Source organism: Kuraishia capsulata, genomic scaffold, assembly GCF_000576695.1.
Source record: "Kuraishia capsulata CBS 1993 genomic scaffold, Kuraishia_capsulata_scaffold_1, whole genome shotgun sequence".
NCBI classification, from domain to species: domain Eukaryota; kingdom Fungi; phylum Ascomycota; class Pichiomycetes; order Pichiales; family Pichiaceae; genus Kuraishia; species Kuraishia capsulata.
The window spans coordinates 781,294-801,409 of NW_019172950.1; the positions used below are offsets into that span (position 1 = coordinate 781,294).

At 43.7% G+C, this 20,116-nt stretch overlaps 12 protein-coding genes across 12 annotated transcripts; 6 read left to right on the forward strand and 6 right to left on the reverse strand.

Moving 5' to 3' along the window:
• Positions 1-1,271: 1,271 nt before the first annotated feature.
• Positions 1,272-1,595, reverse strand: KUCA_T00000414001 (uncharacterized protein; the record flags this gene model as incomplete). The annotated part of the gene is made up of 1 exon (XM_022604951.1): positions 1,272-1,595. One exon carries the CDS (start codon positions 1,593-1,595, stop codon positions 1,272-1,274), a length of 324 nt encoding a protein of 107 aa, XP_022456468.1.
• A 1,823-nt stretch (positions 1,596-3,418) lies between these two features.
• On the reverse strand, positions 3,419-5,416 carry KUCA_T00000415001 (uncharacterized protein; the record flags this gene model as incomplete). The annotated part of the gene is made up of 1 exon (XM_022604953.1): positions 3,419-5,416. One exon carries the CDS (start codon positions 5,414-5,416, stop codon positions 3,419-3,421), a length of 1,998 nt encoding a protein of 665 aa, XP_022456469.1.
• A 348-nt stretch (positions 5,417-5,764) lies between these two features.
• On the forward strand, positions 5,765-6,406 carry KUCA_T00000416001 (uncharacterized protein; the record flags this gene model as incomplete). The annotated part of the gene is made up of 2 exons (XM_022604954.1): positions 5,765-5,799; positions 5,857-6,406. The coding sequence occupies 2 exons, from the start codon at positions 5,765-5,767 to the stop codon at positions 6,404-6,406; spliced, it is 585 nt and encodes a 194-aa protein (XP_022456470.1).
• A 955-nt stretch (positions 6,407-7,361) lies between these two features.
• On the forward strand, positions 7,362-8,315 carry KUCA_T00000417001 (uncharacterized protein; the record flags this gene model as incomplete). Its single annotated transcript, XM_022604955.1, has 1 exon — positions 7,362-8,315. One exon carries the CDS (start codon positions 7,362-7,364, stop codon positions 8,313-8,315), a length of 954 nt encoding a protein of 317 aa, XP_022456471.1.
• A 1,076-nt stretch (positions 8,316-9,391) lies between these two features.
• On the forward strand, positions 9,392-10,048 carry KUCA_T00000418001 (uncharacterized protein; the record flags this gene model as incomplete). Its single annotated transcript, XM_022604956.1, has 1 exon — positions 9,392-10,048. One exon carries the CDS (start codon positions 9,392-9,394, stop codon positions 10,046-10,048), a length of 657 nt encoding a protein of 218 aa, XP_022456472.1.
• Positions 10,049-10,192: 144 nt separating this feature from the next.
• On the reverse strand, positions 10,193-10,795 carry KUCA_T00000419001 (uncharacterized protein; the record flags this gene model as incomplete). The annotated part of the gene is made up of 1 exon (XM_022604957.1): positions 10,193-10,795. The coding sequence occupies one exon, from the start codon at positions 10,793-10,795 to the stop codon at positions 10,193-10,195; it is 603 nt and encodes a 200-aa protein (XP_022456473.1).
• A 467-nt stretch (positions 10,796-11,262) lies between these two features.
• Positions 11,263-11,754, reverse strand: KUCA_T00000420001 (uncharacterized protein; the record flags this gene model as incomplete). The annotated part of the gene is made up of 1 exon (XM_022604958.1): positions 11,263-11,754. One exon carries the CDS (start codon positions 11,752-11,754, stop codon positions 11,263-11,265), a length of 492 nt encoding a protein of 163 aa, XP_022456474.1.
• Positions 11,755-13,204: 1,450 nt separating this feature from the next.
• On the forward strand, positions 13,205-15,331 carry KUCA_T00000421001 (uncharacterized protein; the record flags this gene model as incomplete). The annotated part of the gene is made up of 1 exon (XM_022604959.1): positions 13,205-15,331. One exon carries the CDS (start codon positions 13,205-13,207, stop codon positions 15,329-15,331), a length of 2,127 nt encoding a protein of 708 aa, XP_022456475.1.
• A 202-nt stretch (positions 15,332-15,533) lies between these two features.
• Positions 15,534-16,619, forward strand: KUCA_T00000422001 (uncharacterized protein; the record flags this gene model as incomplete). Its single annotated transcript, XM_022604960.1, has 1 exon — positions 15,534-16,619. One exon carries the CDS (start codon positions 15,534-15,536, stop codon positions 16,617-16,619), a length of 1,086 nt encoding a protein of 361 aa, XP_022456476.1.
• A 95-nt stretch (positions 16,620-16,714) lies between these two features.
• KUCA_T00000423001 (uncharacterized protein) lies at positions 16,715-17,899 on the reverse strand (the record flags this gene model as incomplete). The annotated part of the gene is made up of 1 exon (XM_022604961.1): positions 16,715-17,899. One exon carries the CDS (start codon positions 17,897-17,899, stop codon positions 16,715-16,717), a length of 1,185 nt encoding a protein of 394 aa, XP_022456477.1.
• A 203-nt stretch (positions 17,900-18,102) lies between these two features.
• Positions 18,103-19,290, forward strand: KUCA_T00000424001 (uncharacterized protein; the record flags this gene model as incomplete). The annotated part of the gene is made up of 1 exon (XM_022604962.1): positions 18,103-19,290. The coding sequence occupies one exon, from the start codon at positions 18,103-18,105 to the stop codon at positions 19,288-19,290; it is 1,188 nt and encodes a 395-aa protein (XP_022456478.1).
• Positions 19,291-19,303: 13 nt separating this feature from the next.
• On the reverse strand, positions 19,304-20,098 carry KUCA_T00000425001 (uncharacterized protein; the record flags this gene model as incomplete). Its single annotated transcript, XM_022604964.1, has 1 exon — positions 19,304-20,098. One exon carries the CDS (start codon positions 20,096-20,098, stop codon positions 19,304-19,306), a length of 795 nt encoding a protein of 264 aa, XP_022456479.1.
• Between the last annotated feature and the right edge of the window lie 18 nt (positions 20,099-20,116).

Below are 20,116 nucleotides of genomic sequence, written 5' to 3' on the forward strand. Positions count from 1 at the left end.
TTCACCTTCATAATAGTAGCCGAAGTCTTCTCTGAACTGCGGAATGGAAACGACAATACTTCCGGCTTGGTTCTCGTAACCAACCAGAACCATCATCCAAACCATAAACAGGATCCAAGTCGCCGCTTTTGGATAAGTTTTTATCGCTTGCCATCTCGTCAGTTCGTGTTCAATTTTTTGTTGAGCATGAGCTGCCGTTTCCAGTTGATCGAATTCAAGTGAGTTGACAGATGCAAGCTGCTGATCCTCATTTTGTTGCACAATAACGTCCTCAATAGGACCTTCGTTTTTTGGGGTCTCAGTGGTAGCCATGATGCGTTTCCAAAATCGAATTGTGATTTGAAAAGGTGCAAGGATACAGATGCTCTAAAGCAGGATCTGTCTGCAATATATATACCCCCAAGGAAAATGGACATATTGTGCTTTCTGCCCCAATATGAACTTTTGATTGAGCGCTGCACAAGCCGCATGCGTCTGCATGAAACTCGTATTCGCGGGGTATCATCTCGGCGTATCTCGCCTCCAACCCTGAGGGTACCTTGCTCAAAACGACTTTAAAAGATTTCGGATGAATTTCATTCTGCCTAAACCTATCTCGAGGCCCCAGTTTCTTTATGCATTTGCGTACTACAGACTCTCATAAAAAAGCTTTAATCGCTGTTGTCCACACTAGAAAAATCGCCGAACGTTCCATCCCCTCATTAATAATCAGAAGCGAAGCAGAAACACCCTAGGTACTATTTCGCAGCACCATACACGCTATTAGTGGGTGGCTGTGTCGATCGTTTATTTTTTTTAGATCACCCACTGGGCAAATATGTGACGTACTTTCAAAGGCCAAGCCAAAAACATTGGCTTGGCACAATTTTCCCGGAAAGTCTACTTCTTTTGGTGCAGGCTGCTGTGGGATGGCTAGCATGTTCAGAAAGTTGTATGTTTCTTGTTTCTCGGAGCTCTCTATTATTATTCAATGTAGCCACAATAAGTTTATAAGCCCGGGTGATTACAAGTCATAATCTAAAAAAGTAAATATAGCTAGAGTGCAGATGAGCGTGGCTGTGCTCTGGGGCAGTGATGACATGCATCGGTGAGTTTGGGCGCCCCACAAAATCACGACCGATCCTCCGGAAATAAAGGTCCCTCCCCAAATGGAGAATCATTGAAGGATTCATTGCAGACGAAAGGAAAAGTTAAGTGTTAGTTCGAAGTAGGAAACAACGTTGATTTCAATTAAAAAAGATACAAAAAAAACGAGATAGTCTTCAAAATTCTCAAGCGAGGTCATCTTCGTCAGCAAACTCAACGTGAGAGACTTCTTGCTTGAGTTGGCCGTATGAAGCCTCACTGGCGTGCTGCTTTTCAGTCTTGTGGTTCTTCCACTTTCTTAGAGGAACCTTTGAGTTGTACAACTCGTCAATTTCCTCAAACGATCTTCCAGCAGTTTCTGGCTGGAAGAAGTAAAATACAAACAAAGACATGAACGACATGCCCGTGAAGATAAAGTTGATTTTTGATCCCATGTTTGCTTGATCTGGGTTGAACATGTATGGCAAAACAAACGACCACATGCATTGAAAAGAATTGTTAGTGATCATACCAAAAGATAAGGTTTTCGCTCTCAAGCTGACAGAGGAGATTTCTGCACCCATGATATATGGTAATGGGCCAATGGCAATGTTGTAAAAGAAGTTGTACATGGCAATAAATGCTGAAGCGACCGTCATAGCGGTTGGGTTGTGAGTGGCAGTACCAGATGCAGCAACGATCAAGTTCAAGATTGTCAAGCTCGACATTCCGAAAAACATCAACGGTCTTCTCCCAAATCGATCGATGATAAACCAAGAGGCGATAACACCAGAAACAGAAAGGGCCTGAGCGCCACAACTCAGCTGGTAAGAGTGTTGCGTAGAAAATCCAGCCAACTGGTAGTAATACGTGGAATAGGAACCTATGAAGGTAACACCACACATTGCCTGCATCCATTGGGCAAACATAACCAAAAGAGTTCTTTTAATCTCCTTCTTCTTGAAACAGTCGAGATAGGTAGTTGATTGAGTAATGAGTCTCAGCTCCTCGTACGTGACCTTCATAATCGCATATTGTTGTTGAGCCTGGGTTGGGTTGTACAGCTTACTCAAGCTCTTCTGTGCCTCTGCGTCTTTGTTTTTGGTAATGTAATAATATGGGGACTCTGGCATGAAAGGAGCTATGATAAGACAGGTAACCGAGAAAATCCATTGTGGAATAAAGACTCCTCTGTAGGCCATTCTTGAGGTGTATGTTGCAGTGGTGTTGTTAATCAGATAGCAAATGAAAGGTCCTATGCATAAAGACAGAGAGCAGGCAGCAGCTGACCAACCTCTAAGTGCCATTGGAGCAATTTCAGAAACGTAACTGATACACAAAGTGTTAAAACAGCCCAGAGACAATGCATTCATTGTCTTTCCCGCAAGAAACACTCCAATGGTGGTGGAGACAAATTCCACAGCGATGGCAGGAATTGTAAACAGAAGAGCAGCAATCATGATCTTCTTTCTTCCAAACTTGTCACAAAAGTATGAGACTCCAAAACCAGAAATCGACATGACAGCAGTAGGAACACCAGATATCGCGGATTGCCAGGTAGCGTCAAGAACGTATTCATTTTCGTATTTGTGGCCGAAATCTTGTCTGAACTGCGGAATGGACAAAACAATTCCACTAGCTTGGTTTTCGTAACCAGTAAGAACCATCATCCAAACCATGAAAACAACCCACATTGTGGCCTTTGGGTAGGTTTTCATGGCTTGCCATTTGGTTAATTCGTGCTCGATTTTTTGTTGGGCATGGGCAGCAATTTCAAGTGCATTGAAATCGCTGTCTGCAGACACAGCTGGATTCAAATCTTCTGTCTGTTCCGAAGCCGCATTCAGGTTGGGTGCCTTTTCAGGATCTACTTTTCCTGCGAAAAAAGTCTTAAGGGATACCATAAGTGTTTGTTTTCAAGTTTTGTTGCTGATAAAAGTCTAACTTTGGTTTCGAATAGTCAGAGATTGAACGTAATATATATATACTGCCTCTTAATCATATATGGTTGCACGTTTCGCTGTTTTATTGAGCCGAGTTCGTCTCACTAACCCCGAGAAATATGTGGGGAGCATCGATAGATGACTTAAAATCCGGGGTACATCATTTGTCTAATATGTACGTTTTCCCCCTCCATCCATTAGGACATATTTCAAGATTTATCGCCCGAGCCAGCACCCAAAACCCCTCTTTACTTTTGGTCTCCTCGGATAATCTTGCCTCCCCTATGAATTATGAATGGTATGGTTTTGGTGTGGCTTGTGAATTTTTACAATGCAATTCTCAGTAGACTTGATCTGAGGGGTTTTTTGAAGGGGGGTTAAAAATTCCAACTAAATATATGAAAACCGGGCTAATCATACTTGGCTATAACAACGTGGTCTCCAGAATCGATGTTTTCTACCAAATAATGCCTGCCATTTTCTGAGATTTTACCCGCAGCAACTGTTTTGCCGTCGAGGGTGATTTCAAAAATTTTGGAGTCGGACTTAACAGGAACACCTATAACGCCGGAAGTACCAACAGGAGCCTTAATTACAAGTTGTACTAGAGAGGAAGTGTGCTTCTTCCAACCAGCAGTAATGTAGCCTGAAGACTTCGAGACGAATCCAGTCTGGGCGAACTCAACAGAGTTTTCAGCGAAGACACCCTCTGGGGCGAACGACCACTCTTTGTGTTCATTTCCCAAGAAGTTGACACCAACGATCTGGTTACTCAGCCAGATCGTTGGACCACTGGCCCAAGGATGACAGTGGGAGATGTACGCTGGATCGTATCCGATGAAAGGATATTTACAAGTACCATCTCCATTATACCCTTCGATCAAAGACGATTTGACTCCGTATGGCGCATTCCAGATGTAGCCCCACATAGTCCTAAATAACTCGTAAGATCTCTCTGGATGACCGACCAATGTATGAGACATCAACTCCAATGACCCAATAAAGGGAGAAATCGCGTGTTGCATTTCCGGTGCTAGAGCTCCGTACTTTGTCCATCTCTTTGTCAGATTCTTAGAGATTCTTTCGAGCTTCTCTTCTGTGGCCACTTTGTAGAAAAGAGATAGAGCATTACCATCGTGGGAGTGAATATTGGAAACATCATCATCCATAAAAAGTCCCTCTTCTTCGTCCCACAAATAAGAGTTTATTGCCTCCTTCAAGCTATTAGCCTTTGTCGCGTACTCTTCCGCATGTTCCTTGTCGCCAAGAAGAACAGCCAATTCAGCGCCATCAGCAAGAGCCATGTAAAGCAAACAGTTGCAGGGCGTGGAATGGCCAACCAAGACATCACGACCCCAATCAAGAGGACCTTTAATCTTAAGAGTGCCAGTCTCATCAACCTGTTTCCAGATCATCTCAATGGCAAGAGTGTAGCGAGGCCAGACCCGCTTCAACCAAGACAGTGAACCACTGTTGTAATAAACCGTGGAATGGATACATTTTAAAGTCCACAAATGATAGGTGTCCGAGTTGTATCTGTTGATTGGCTCACAGGCATATGGGAATCGACCTTCTGGAGTCTGGTGAGCCAAAATCCAGTTGGTGGAGTCGATACTGCTTTCACTATTGAAAGAAAGGAACTCAGTCAATTGAGAGATACCTCTGTCACCTGACCAGATGGTTCTATCTCTTCTGGCACCATCGACAAGCACTTCAGGACCAAATCCACACTGAACGTCATTGGACCAGCCGGTAGCTGGAGAAACAATGTCCATTCTTCTGCCGGTATCGGTTGGGATGATTGACAGCTGGACAGTGTAAGCTCCAGCGTACCAGATGGTGTTAGCAAAATCGTCACTCGAGTAGAAATAACCCTTATAGTTTCTCAAGTTGTCACCCAAAGATGGCATGTTGTTCATTTTGGTGGAGACTTTTTTGAGTGAAACTTTTCCGGGCTTTCTGGTGGAGATGGTCATATACTTGAAAGCACCTCTTTGTTGAGCAAAGGGGCAAACATAAACGCCCTTGCTAACGGGAACCTCGATCGTCTTGTCCTCAATGATAAAGTCCATACTTCTGTCGGCATTATCCTTGTCAATGAAATAGTTTGACTCGGCAAAAGCTAGGTGAACAGACTGGCCCTCGTCCGAATCATCACCAAATTCCACAGAGAAGAATCCGCAGGTGTTGAAACCAAAGTCCAAGGTAATGGCCGCCCCTTGGCCTTTGAGATATGTCACGGTATCTGTGTTTCCAACAAGATTTTCGGCATCCTCGGTCACACCTTCGGTAGAGTATACCTTGGTGGGATAAACGGTTCTGGAAGCGGGAGAGATTTTGTATGTCTCCCATGGTCCCTCATTGGGGGTGGCCTGCAACACTGATTGGGCGAAAGATGTTTCTGCCATAGTTGAAACGAAATCAAAAAGATATTTGATCAGCAGCTGATAAACTCATTATTCTGAAGAAAGGGTTCATATCTCTACTTATATGGCAAAAAAATGGCAAGTCTGACAAATGTGCTCTGGGAATTTGAGAAACACCCCATGTTTCTTCCAAATGCATTGCCCCGTCAGGTCCGGGGTGCACATGAAGGCAAATAATCATGGATCACGGAAAATTAATCAACCGAAACTGACTCCTCTTTTTCCTCGATATCTATATCAATCAGAATTTGTTGGGTTATTTATACGAAGAATATCGCACTTTAGTCATGAGTCGCTTTCCTGTTGCTTTCAGCCGCTGGACACTAGAATATGACAGACACAGAACTAGAATCCATCCTGAGACAGTAAGTGGATGCCGATCGCAGGGGAGATGTGGTTTTGTTTTACTAAAATACTGACAGCCTCAGATGGTCGCCTGAAAGACTTGCGTTATTCCTCTCTGTAAGAGGATTGAATACACCTGTTGGCATCTCTAAAAATGACTTGGTTCAATTGGTTTTGACAAGCAAGGATGTACCAATTGTTAGTGTTAAGGCATCCAAGCCTATCTTCTTTGCCCTGTCACATGAACAACTCCTCGATTATCTTCGATTCAGGGGCTACATTATCATGACTAAGGGCAAGATCAAGATAGGTGTTCCAGAGGCATATGTCGCCTTCCAGGAGGAGCAACTTCTGAAGGGTGCTATCGAGGACTTTGAGAAAAACTACCGTGATCACTCTGAGGATATAGACTTTTCTCTTCTGAGAGTTCTCAAACAGAAATACTTGATACCTAGGGTCGACACTGATGAGGTAGAGGATTACGACTCTACAGCCTACCAGCTTAAAAATGTAGAATTACTGCTGCAGAAGTTTGGTGTTGCTTCTCTTCCTTATTCTTCTGTTGAAGAGAAGTTCAGTATTGCCAAGAATTCCATCAACTTCTTCGGAACTGGAGAAGTTTACTAATGGTGTGACAGGAAGATGCTCCCCGGGGTTTGGATCTGTTAATAGTGCCCAGCTATATGTCTTACAACCTTGTCTATGGTTATAGATCTTCAGGTCTGCTTGAAATGAATACTCTTAAATAAAGCTCAAAATAACGCTCACTGATTATGCGGACTTAAACATGGATTGCATGCTGCGTGATGGCCCTGCGTTACCCCACACTTATTTTTTTCATGGGTTTGGAGAAATTAAGTCCGAGTCAGGAACAAAGCCGGGTAAGAGTAGTCGTCCAAATAGCCGCAACAGATCACTCATGCGTTTGTGTGCTACCAGGTGCTGATTAGCTATTTATCGCATGTGATGAACTTTAGCTCTTCAAAAACGGCTGTTCGATTTATGATAAATCCTGCTGATGCCAGGGTCATACCCTAGTAGTATTCGTCATCAATCTCTGTAGATTTTGCATCAAATTCTTATCCGTTCTTCAAGCCACAGCGCCTCTGAGGTTTGTGCCTTGTGCGAAAACTATTCCACCCTTTTAAGTATAAAATCTAAAAAGACTATTTTTCACCTGGTTAGTCAATTAGGTACGACGTTGCGCATTCAAGAAACTATTTAGTTGAAGATCCGAATGAAATCTGAAGGGGGCTTAACAGTCTCGGGTGTGTCTCCATCAGCTGCGCGATCGCATGATAAGGGCTTGAGAAAGCCCCATTATTGTTTTTCCGAATGCGGCTGCACATTTCGATCTTGCGTAAACTCGATTTGCGATAGTCCTGACAAGCTGCGCTATGTTTGTATGTACTTTAAGTATTGCGATCTCAAGTATATCATGATTTTTACCCCTATTGCGATTTCCGCTGGGCTCCGCAGTTTACTTGAGTACAAGTCTTTCCCAAAGCTATAAGAAGGACTGGACAGCTGCATGATCTACTATACAACGCTTCATTCTCGGTAGAATACTAAGTTCCTAAACATGGGTTTACCTGTCACTTTGCCAGCATCATGGTACACTTCAGATCAGTTTTTGAAAGTCGCACAAGAGAAGATTTTTGACAAAGGTTGGCAGTTCATTTCTCCAATAACCAGATTCGTCAAAGACCAAGAAGACGGGGAAAAGTATTGTCAGTTCAACTTACTGGGAAACCCCTTCTTTGTCGTTGACGACATTGAAGATGTCTACAAAGTCACAAAGATTGACGCGTACTACGGCAAGTACGAGGATTATCTCACCGGTGCGGAAACTGAAGAGCAACTTCATCATGTCTTGCAAACCTTAAAGAAAGTTAACACCCATGTCACCCCTTCGGGATTGTTGTTTGCTTCTCATCAAACCACTCCTCCGGATTTCAATGAATACTATGGAAACCAACTCGAGCAATTCATTGGTGACAAGGACTTTCGGGCAAGACCAATTCGCCGCAAATTGGTGTACGAATGTGACTACGGTTTCATGACCTTTATTGATGGTTACCAAGAATGCTTGCACTGCACCTACACTCATCCAGGTCTTGCCAAAGCTTTTGCGATGGACTTCTACAAAGTCGAAACTTACACAAATTTCTGTCGTCATCTGGCAGAAACAACGAACGGAGATCCTTCGGTAACCGAGCCCGGTCTTTTTCTCTACTTCTTCCCAACCTGTTCTCTGAACTGCTATGCAGGTGGTATGGGGATTTTCAGGTGTTGCCCATTGACTGGTTCTAAATGCCGCATGGAATTTGACTACTTCTTCGATGGCTCTGACGAAGACTTTGAAAAATACTTCAACTTTGCAAGGCAGGTTGCCGTTGAAGATATTGAGTTGTGTGAATCATGCCAGACCAACTTGGAGTGTGGAATGTACCAAGTCGGTACATTGAACCCAGAAAACGAAAGGGGTGTCGTCTACTATCAGCAGTTGATAAAGGATAGAATTACTGTCGCTTGAGTGCTGAATCTCAATCATGTTTTAGCGTTTGTTTCCAAGCTGATACTTCACCGTTGATTTTTTTTTTAATTGTTTTATAAAGAACTACGACTGAACTGCAATCCGTTATCACCTCGTATCAAAGGTAGACATCACGAGCATAGCTGGTGAATAAACATTCCGGCCTCATATGCCTTGCTGAAATACTGGAATCCTTTGCAACCAGAGTCTCTCTGTTAGGAAGCAAAATCCCTCATAAAGCGACTGGAAGAATCATCGGGAAAAACGAGGAGTCCACGCAAGATCGCAAATCGTAGATACGCCAGATTGCGCACAGAGCTACTCTGCATATCCTCTTTCTCACAATGGTTTACTCCACCCCGAAGACATTTTTGACCGCATATTCCTATGCAACGGAGAAATTTGGATGTGCTTCCCACCTTCAAATTTCTTCCATAAATAGTGCGAAAATGCCGTTTGGGTGTTAAGAGCAGTGGTGGAAGGAATATGGCAGTGCGGTAACGGCTCTTATCGCGCATCGGCCTATTGCCCTTTGCGGATCAGAGTTGCGCACTATCTACAGCAGATTGCCTATCAACATGAAAGCCTATAAAGGGTCAACTGGTACCGAATATAGTTCTTGATAAACAAACAAATACCAAGAACAATATTCATCATTGATTGGTGAAACCAATTAAAAAAAAGGCATATTCAACTCACTACAAGTAGTATAGAACTTCATGAGAGAGATCACATCCAAAACCGAAACAGCTACAACAAAGCCAGAATATCTCCCATTGGAAAGAAGAGCTATTTTGAACAAGACATGGATTTTTATTACACATGCCTCAAGATTTTTGAAGGCAGGTGACTACATCAGCTTCCAGCTGCTCCAGTTCAAGATTTTTCTGGTAAAGTCAAAGATCACAGGTGAGATCAACGCGTTCCACAACGTCTGTCGCCATAGAGCATACCCTGTGGTGACCAAAGAGAAGGGATCCACTATTGTTTTGGGATGCAAATATCACGGGTGGACTTACGATACTGAGGGTAACTTGAAAAAGGCACCCAAATTCGACAAATTTCCTGATTTCAAGATGGAGCCTAATGGTTTGTTCAGGATCCCCACATGGACTAGCTCCGAAGGTTTGGTGTTTGTGAACTTAGATCAGACTGATTCCAGAGTCAGTGGAGATGTTTGGTTCAAGGATTTGAGAGTTGGTGATTTGAACGACTTCAAATTCGTAAAAACGTGGAGTGAGAATATCCACAAAAACTGGAAAGAACTGGCTATAAGTGCAGAGGATGGGGGACATGCTTCATCTGGAGCTGATTTCAAAAAATGGGCTATCGCCCAATCGACATCTCAGTCTGCAGGCTGGTTTGGGAAAAAAGCGAAGAAAGCCTCTTCATTATCAACATTCCCCATCTCCTACTTTAGTTTTGGGGAAACTCAGTGGATTTCTAGGAGGTTGAACCCGATAACCGACTCTGATGTGACTGTGATCTACGAGTTGTACGTTAAGGGAGGAGCATCTCCTGACGAATCCGCAGTCACAGATTTTACAAAATGTGGATCCGATCCCGACCAAGCCTTGAGCGTAACTATCGCTCAGTTGTCAAAATCTCATTATGAACTTGAGTCAGGAGCGAAAACTCAAATTGATGCCTCAAAAATAGTCCAGAACGTTGACTCTTTGGAATTGGATGTCTACTGTAAGTCTACCTGCGATGAAGCTGTTCTTGCCTGGTGAGGACATTCCAGGTCAAAAGAAGCTCATCAAGTCATACTCAAAATATCATGCAGTTCAATAGACTCATAAATTTCAATTTGAAAAAAAAAACAGTTGTAGCAAGAAAAAGACCTGGACTGGACTGGTCATTCAGTAGAATCTCGTTCAAAGAAACGTCTCGAGGATCTCAACCATCTTATCGACAGGGGTGGAACTCTCCAAGTTAGGAACGACGATTCCATCCACAAAAACCGTAGGAGTGACATGAACACCAGTGGTTCTGTGATATCTGGTAAAGTACTTGAGATCTTTGGTGACATCAGTACCCGAATTATCCTCGTGTATCTTAAGGACCTCCCATAGTTTAGCCTCGTCAGCACCCAATTTGTCCACGGCCAAATTAATCAACTTCTGGGTGATCTCTTTCCGTGACAAGTCGTACATTGGGACGTCATAGAAGTTTGGAGTGTTATCGAATAAAACAGCTGAGTATTTCCAGAAATTTTCGGGGTATACCTTAGCGTAGCCAATGGCAACCTCATGGATGATCGCTGAGGTTGGATGCCATGGTTGGATAACGTTCAAAAACTCGAACTGAATAGCATCTCGGTGTTTTGACTCCAACTTGGGGATCAATTCCGTGTCAATCTTCTTGAAGATTTTTGCAGAGAATGGACATGCGTAATCGAGATAGAGTTGCACCGAGATGGGGTTGGTAGGGTTTCCAATCTTCAAGATATGAGATTTAGCATATTTGGGGGAAACCATATTTGAGACGAATTGGAGGGAAGGTGAAAAAGACCAATGACAATTTTAAACACAAAAATTCTTCCTGTCTCCTTCAAACTGAACGATCCTACCCAGACCAAAGCAATAATCTGTCCGAAGCATTGTGCCAATATCGAAGCCACATACTTTCACGTGATCTCACATATGCAAGAGCCGCATGACAGACAAATCCTGCTCAGCACGATTTTGATTTGAGGCACCCTCAATTTCATGCAAACAATTTATTAAGCCTAGTTGGTATGAAGCAGTGATTGAAGGTAATCAGGCTATGTAAAAAATGCAAATGAAGACCCAGGAGCTGGGAAGGTATAAAGGAGCTTCTAAATGAATGGCGAGATGTAGAAGATTTTGCAACCAAGAATAAATATCTTGGCTGGATCACTTTATTGAAAAATGCCTGATTTTCAAGTGAGATGCGAAGGCTTTTTTTTTTGGTTGGAATCTCCTCATCTCAACTTGTCCCTTGAGATTCCGAACTTGGAATCAAACTCCATCAGTTTCACCTCCGAGTTTCTTAAGTAAACCGGACTGTAGTCCATTGGCGTAAAAGGCGACTCTGAGAGCGAAGGCAAGCCCTCTGGGGTTGCGTCTAGCTCTGGAGATCCAGCCTCTATGTCATAGAGATGCTCGTTTATGAAATTTGACGATTTCCGTCTGAGAGTCTGTGACATCTTCCTCGACCTGTCAGCTATGAAATAACGCATGTTGTAGATAATCACCAAAGAGCAGAAGGCAGCAATCACATAAAGATAAGTGTCTGTTGATGGTTCATCCGAACTAGCCAAATGGTAATCGAACACCCCGAGTCCACGTTCATGCAGGGGCTTAAACCCTGTGTCATCAACATTAGATGGTAAAACCAATTCTGGACTTCTCAAATCCTGGTATAAATGTTCTCTCAGGAGTATAAGATCGTAGTTGGGTGGAGGCACAGTCATGGTTGTAGGGGAATGCTGTTGAATAAAGCAATGCAGGGGTCGATTGGTGAAACGTGCTGGCGAGCCACTCTCCAGTACTATGGGATATTAAAAGATGAATATAGATGTATAGCCCATGCACAGACAATGTATGATATAGTAAGTTCCCAAGCTCTATTAATGAAACAAGCCAGGTGGATCTCACAATGAGTTGTCGAAAAGTGGAAAGACCCTCAACAGAGTTGGAATTGGAGTATGTCTCGGCCTTCCTCTTGAAATAAATGCAAGATGCCTGAAACGGGTGATTGTGGCAGATCCGGTCTAGCTATGAAAATCGACAAAGAAATATGACAGAGCTAACTATGGGAAATTAGGCCAGCATCCAGGGGTTTCAAACAAAGGAATTTTTGGGTCTGCTTAAAGATCTATATATAAATAACGGACGAATTGTGATGAAAAAAGTCCGTATCGCCAAGGGACGCATAAGATGAGATTTGGATTGTGCACTACCACATTTATTGCAGATTACATCACTTTGGGCCGCATTGGGTAAATCATAAACACCCATGGCAGCCGTTCCTGAATCTTTCGGCTAGTGTTGAGGTGCTTTCGGATTGGTATTTGGAAAACAAATTAATCTTCTGTTTTACCTTCAGGTTGTAATTTAAATTGCTTCATTGATTTCAGCTAGTCTGAAAAACTTTTGAGCATTCAGATTAGTTAGAGTTTTCTTCTACGGGGTGTAATTTCATTTTTGAAGCAGGCCTCTGCTAATTCGTATGCATCAGATGCAACTGATATAAAGCTTGATATCGAGATTGTGGTTGGTCCTGGGTTGGATCGTTACTATGTTCTTTTGGAATTCCGATTTCGAATAATACTGATTGATGTCAAATTTGATATTTGCTTTCATTGATACTCAGAATTGGGAATAATTTTGAAATTATTGAAATTTCTGTGATTTCTTGCGAATAGAATGATGAAACGCAGAGCTTTCCTCAAAATATAACTTTAGTCATACAAATTTCTGACAAAACACAAATACGATGATAAGAGTCACAAAACTACCAAGAATCCTTTCAATAGCATATCTGCCATTGCATGTGTTCAATGCTTGGCATGGGCCAGTGTATGCAAAAACACATGTCTAATTGCCAAGGTAACCAATACTAGCGTTAGCTGGCAGTCAAAAACTTCCCGATCGGATCCATATATACCTACCAGGTCTAAAGGAAAACTTAAGTAAAATGTTGATTTCTCAGCTTTTTAAGTGCGGCGACGGCAAAGGCATTTAGTGCGCCACTCAAAAATACATCTGCCAGAGTGCATGAATCAATTTGCCTCTTTCAAAATGGCCAGAAAGGCCGGACTCGGCCTTGCAATCTCTGCGACACAAAAACATTGGTAAGCTATCTCAAGGACTAGCATTGAGGCTTTGCAACTCGTGTAATCGAGATCTGAGCACATAAATATGTTCAACATAATACGACCTGGCCTACAGAGGTCTTTGATACGACTTCATTCGGGGTGCAGGGGCAGCCTGCGTTCTCCAATGGAGAACGTTCTTTCCAAACGTTTTGTGCATCTTTCTCACAATGGCTTCGGATCGGAAAACGCAAAAATACCGTGTATGATCTCTCAAGCTCATTGGTCGGGAAAAATTGGCTGGGAAGTGGGTTCATTGCGTGGTTTAAGACAATTCAGTTCATCTCCGACAAGAGCGACCAAGGCGGAGAAGAGCGAAAGTGGACAAGAAAAAGACTCTGAAACCTCCTCGAAAAGCAGTTTTTCTGAGATCATGCAGATGCTGAAACTAGCAAAACCTGAAACCAAGCTTATGGGCCTAGCGATGCTGTTTTTGTGTGTATCTTCAACGGTGAGCATGCTATTTCCTTCCATAATTGGAAAGGTTATAGATATGACCAAAGACGACAGTACGGATTGCATCAAGATATTCAACCGGGAAATTCCGCTTGTTAACTTCTATGTGTGTATAACCATAACATTCATGGTTGGGGCTCTGGCCAATTTCGGAAGAGTGGTGACCCTAAGAAGAGTCGGTGAAAGGCTGATGGCTAGGATCAGACTGAGAACGTTGAAGAAGTTGTTCTACCAGGATGCGACATTCTGGGATAAGCAGAAAAGTGGAGATCTAATATCAAGACTCATAAACGACTCTACCGTTGTGACTCGTTCTTTGACTCAGAACGTCAGTGATGGGTTGAGAGCAGGTATCAGTGGATTGGTTGGAATATCAATGATGTTCTTCATCTCCTCCAAACTTACAGCATACATGTGTCTCATGTTCCCGCCTCTGATATTTCTCTCTTTGGTTTTTGGTAGAAGAATAAAGGCTCTTTCCAAGCTGATACAACAACAGCTGGGAAGTCTTACGCGAGTCTCAGAGGAGCAGTTTGGGTTTGTGAAAACTATCCAGACGTTTAACAACGAGGCTCATGAGGTGGGGAAATTCAAGACCGAGGTCAAGAAATTGTACGACCTTTCTATTAAAGAGGGCCAGCTGAATGGGTACTTCTACGGAGGCACGGGCTTTGTGGGAAATATCGCCATCATCGCGCTTTTATCTATGGGCACGTACATGGTTAAGGCTGGCGAGCTTTCTGTTGGTGATCTCTCCAGTTTCATGATGTACACGATCTACAGTGGCTCCAGTGTGTTTTCATTGTCCAATTTCTATACGGAGCTGATGAAAGGAGTTGGAGCTTCCTCTAGGGTTTTTGAACTGACCAACATTACACCTTTGATCAACCCTGTTACAGGAAAGAAGATCAACGACATAGATGGGGACATTGTCTTCAAAGACATTCACTTCAAGTACCCCACCAGGCCCCACCACACTGTTTTCAGCAATCTGAACTTGAAGATCAAAAGGGGAGAACATGTTTGCCTTGTGGGACCTAGTGGATGTGGTAAATCTACTATCAGTCAGTTATTGCTCAGATTCTACGACCCGCTGGAAGGTGAGATTCTTCTCAATGGTCACAACCTCAAAGACATGAGTCTCAGCTACTACCGCAGACAAGTGGGAATAGTTCAACAGGAACCGACGCTTTTTTCGGGAACAATCTTAGAAAATCTCACCTACGGAAAGAAAGACGCTACGCAGGAAGAGGTGATCAAAGCCTGTCAGCTGGCAAGTTGCCAGGAGTTCATTGAACAGTTTGCTGATAAATACCAGACCGTGGTAGGTTCGAAAGGAGCGTCGTTATCCGGTGGTCAGAAACAAAGAGTTGCTCTGGCAAGGACTCTTATCACCAACCCTAAGATCCTCATTCTTGACGAAGCCACCTCTGCCCTGGACACGCGATCCGAGAAGGCCATTCAAAAGACGCTCATCCAGAGACAGCAGAAGGGACAGACCACAATCAGTATTGCACACAGACTGAGCACAATCAGAATGAGCGATAGAATTGTAGTGTTCAACCATAAAGGTGAGATTGTGGAGCAAGGTGCATTCAAGGAGATGTATGCGGATCCTCAAAGCGAGTTAAATAAGCTGCTGAGCAAGAATGAGGGCAAAGACTCCACTGAAGAAGAGCTTGACGAGATTGAGGAAGCCAAAAAATCGGGAAATTGAATATTCAGCATATGTATATAGAGATAGACGTGGTTTGTCAGTACGATACACTCTAAAGGCCGTGAGGTAGTGCGAAGTCTCGAATTAATTTTAGTAGTGCACCAGACTCAAAAACCCGAGTTTTGCGTCGACATCGAAAAAGCCCTTGTTCAAGATGTGAGCACGATCAAGAGCGTTGCTATACGGTAACACATTGATCACAATGGCTTCAAAGGATTTGGGGAAGCTTTTGCGTTCTTCGAAGTTTGCACAACTGGTGCCTTCCAAAGGTCGACTTTTGGAAGACACCCAGAAAGCACATCCAACACATCAGATTATAGAAGCTCCTCCATCCTCGTTCCACAGAAGGAACTTTGGACTCAAGTACAACTTGCCTGAAAAATTAAAATCAAGATACATTGTCGTGGAAAGCGTTGATAATGAAGATGGTTTGCCCGAGTTTGAGAACTTGAGTGGGTTTTATTGGAAGAAGCTGCGTTTCCAGGAGATGAACATCCCAATTTCGTCTGCTGGAGGCAAGAACCCTTTGTTCTTCGACAAGACTTTACATCCGTTGGATCCAAACGATGCCCTAGGAATTGTGCAGACCAACGAAATATCAAAATTGCTGAATATTCTGCCTGGAACGCCCGAAAAGAAGTTCGCGCAAGTGCAGAACAAGCTGTCCACTTTGAGAAGGCCGTTTTTCAAGTGGCTGGCCAAGGCTCACCCCGACAAAGTTGCCAACCAAGACCTGTTGAATGAGGTGATAGAGTTCTTGAAGTTGCACCCTCAACTTTTGGAAGTTCCTGAGTTGCCTCTCAGGAAGTACGCAACGGATCCCGCTAAAGGCTCATTGAGACTGGCCGGAACCGGTGGACTCAGTTATAAGCTCAAGGGAAGACTCACCAACTCTCCAGATGGAATACAGACAGCCAAGGCTGTTCCAGGTAGGTTTTTGGAGGCCTCGAGCATCTACAGACCAATGGCAGTGGGTGGTTTCGTGGGCAATGCTTCTTCTAGAGCGCATGGTGCTGCTTATGCTAAGACAGCCGACATGGACCCAGCGAGACACATCAGGGAGACCAAGCTGGCTCTCAATGTGACAAGAGCCACCTTCGACAGGGCAAACAGAAACAAGCTGACTCTGGAAGTTGACCCACTAAAAGCGAGCAGCACTACATCTACGTTCCATCCCTTTGGCAAGTCCACCGGGCCAAAGTCCGACTCGGAAGCAAACTCCATTGTCTCAATCATGTCTTTACTACAGACTGCCAGACCAAAGAAAGACTCACCTCAGGATAAATAGTTCAGGTGGCTCTAAGCATGTAAATATATATATATACAGGAAATTCTTTACAATTCCAATCCTTTGACATCTCCTGGACACCCCAATGCTTGCCATTACTGCAACAAATTTTGCAACAACAAAGCAGTGGCTACGCTCACATTCAACGAGTCAACTGACTCGTCAAGATCAGTTCTGGGACTCCGCAACTCGACCAGATGGGTACTTCTGGATTTCAGGTTCGTGCGGATTCCTTCACCTTCCGATCCCACCACCAGCAGGGTTGGTGCATCCGCAACCAGATGATGCAAATGGGCAGGTTTTATCATATTTCCGTAATTTTTGTTAGCAGCATGTGGCGCCACGGTAGAAACGATATTCCAGCCATTTTCCTGACTCCTTTCGAAAAAATCGACCGGTTTGGGAGACGTGTAGATTGGCATGAATTCCATGGCACCAGCACTGATCTTGGAGACGACTGGCGACAATGGTGCGCAATTTTTATCCGAAAGCACGACAAAATCCGCACCAAGGAAATATGCAGATCTCAGGATTGCCCCCAAATTGTGCGGATCTGAAATTTCATCGAGATATATACCAAGAGGATGTTTAGCAGTTTCTCTTGAAACCGGGCACTCTTCGGTGACACTCTCTCCAACCTCCTGCTTCACGATAGAGTAGGTCTCTGCCGAAGATTTTCCCAAAGCTCTAATCTCCAAAGGCATCAGGGGATTGCACATGAGAACATAACCGTTATGGGCTTTATTTTGAGCCAGTTGGAACAACTCTCCCCTAGAGTCCACCAACTTGTGCTTTCCTCCTCTCGCCTGAAGCAGCTCCAAGATTTCCTCGTGCTTGTCCTTGGGGTTGTACACATACAATGTTCCAAAATGCGTTCTCTTGTTTGCCTTCAAAGCAGCGATCACAGGCGAAGTTCCGTACACATAATCGTACATCGAATCAGTCACTATCCTTCTAGGCTGCTCTTGGAACCTCGTAGGTCTAGAGTCCATCTTCCCCTCCAATTTGGCTTCCCTCACCATACGTCTTTCGTCTCTAATAGCCTTTTGCTTCACATGTATGTGCGCGTATTTTTTTCTGAAGAAAGTATCTTTGTCCATGCCTTCCCGATCCCATGCCTTTGTTCTCTCGTAGACGGGAAAGTTCTTGTCGAACCTAACGGGTCCCTTTGAATTCACATTAGTTTTAAAAGGTGCTTTAATCTCGCAGCACAGCAGCGCAGTGCTGAATGATCTTTTTGAATGAAAACTCATATTAAAGCCAGGAAACACCAGATACATTCAGGAATTTCCATAGTAAAGAGGCCCTTAAGTGGCTAATGCAGGTTGAAAAATTCAATGGGGTTGGATCAGGCACTACCGATGAGCTTGAGATGAGCCTCGGAGACGCGAAATCATGGACTATGTGTAATGTTTCCTTTAGCTATTCTTAAACTTTTATTCAAGTTTTCCCGTTTATATTTACCCATTATAATGTTCTTCATATGACTGATTACTCACAACAATATCACCCCGTAATCCTGGATTTGGGCAGCCGGAATGTTACGTATGGATTCGCCGGAGAACCTACACCTACTGGCACCATGGCATATAGGGACCTGGATATACAGCGACGGGAATTGCAGTTTAGCGAAGTCAAAATGACGAAACAGGAAGCAAATGAATATCTGAAGACTCTGAAAACAGATTCACACGATCTAGCAAGAATATACGCTGGGGACCTGCAATCGTTACAATGGCTTTGGAACTATGATAAACTGCGACCAAGACTGGGTGCAGATGGTTCGATTATTCACACCGATCAATACCTGGAAGAAACTCATCTGGAGAGATCACTATACGCCCTGTTTCTATACGAGCTGCTCATTGATGCGAAATCCACCAAGGTCATCATCCTAGAGCCCCATTTTCTTCCCGAACATGTGAAGAAGAGGTACACCTATGTGCTGCTGAACCATCTACATGTACAATCAGTTACCTCATTACCGAGCAGTATTCTCACATGTCTGGGTGCTGGTGTGAAAAGTGGCGTGGTTATTGATTTTGGCTGGGAATACGTCACTGTGGTGCCTGTTTATGATCTGCGTGTCATCCAAGACCTTGGGATATCATCTGGCAGATCTGCCAAAGGTCTCCATTATGAGATTTTGTCCAGTATTCTTCAAGGGAAACACCTAACTAGAGAGATACTGACCAGTATGAGCTGCCATCAAGTTTTTCAGATGGTAGAGGACATTGTGATCAACAGAACATCTAGTGCAATGGAAGGGCCCCACATTGATGATCTCATTGACCGATACCTCTTTCCTGCAAGAAACACATGGAAAAGTTTGGACTCCAATGAGATGTCTGTTGTCCAGCTAGTGGAGAACATGATTGGCCTTTTACCTTTTGATTTGAAGAAACCTCTTCAGCAAAATGTGATCATTACTGGCGGCCTATCTCAAGTTCCAGGGCTGAAGAAGAAGATAATTGAGCAGCTTGGTTTGGATTATAAAGAGGTGTTTAGTCTCGGGTCTTGGAGTGGGGGAAGCATCTATTCTGATAATCTGCTGAGAGGCAAAAATCTGGTCAGGAGCGGCGAACTGCGCAGAAACGAGTATCTGGATGGAAAAGCAAACGCAACTGACTGGACCAGTCAGATATACAGGTCGGCGATAGAGAAGCATTAAAAGGAGGCTATGACTAATGGAAGTCAGGAATGAAATTTTGCATCTCAAAGCCATCTGTGCTCGAATCAGCTGCTCCCAGGGAACTTTGCACAAAGGGACGCGCGGTTTTGCCCTTGTGATAGCGTTTTGTGACTCTTTTTACCGACTTCTCAGCAACACCTGATCCCAGTATATCCAGATTGTACTTGCCTCCAGATTGATATGCTTCATGACGCCTATTGGCGTCCAGGTTTCTGCCATTGGCAGATGTGAAGGTGAACCAAGGATAGCGAAGGACGTACTGGTCTTGGCTTAGCCCCAAGATCGCAATACATATGAACAGCCAAATGTTATAGAAGAAACCCTGATCCTGAGAATCATCTTCCTTTTCAATTTCCTCGTTCAAAACGGAGAGCAAAATAGCTTCGTCTGTGGGTCCTTCCGGGTTGTACTCCAGGGCATCATAGAACAGCATGCCTTTTTGCGTTGGAGGCATCGGCTGGTTTGTGAGATCTAGAGGAGCTGACGAATCACTCAGTGGTAGCCCCATCGGAGCAAAATCGACTTTGACGTATTTCAAATGGCGGGGAACTGGCTGGAGAGTTCTTGCATAAGTGTATGATTTGTTCTTCTCGATAAGACTCCATTTCTCAGAAAACGTCCTTGAATCAAGGCCTTGGTCATTCAAAGAAGAAATAATGATTTGTTCGCCATATGGATGAATACTGTGCGAAGTTTGCTTGTTAGAAGAAGGAACCCGTTTGCTTGTGTTTGTCTCATCGAAACGAGATTGGTTTTCCGCCGGCTTGTTGAGGTCTTTGTTCAGCATAACGACTTTATCGGTTAG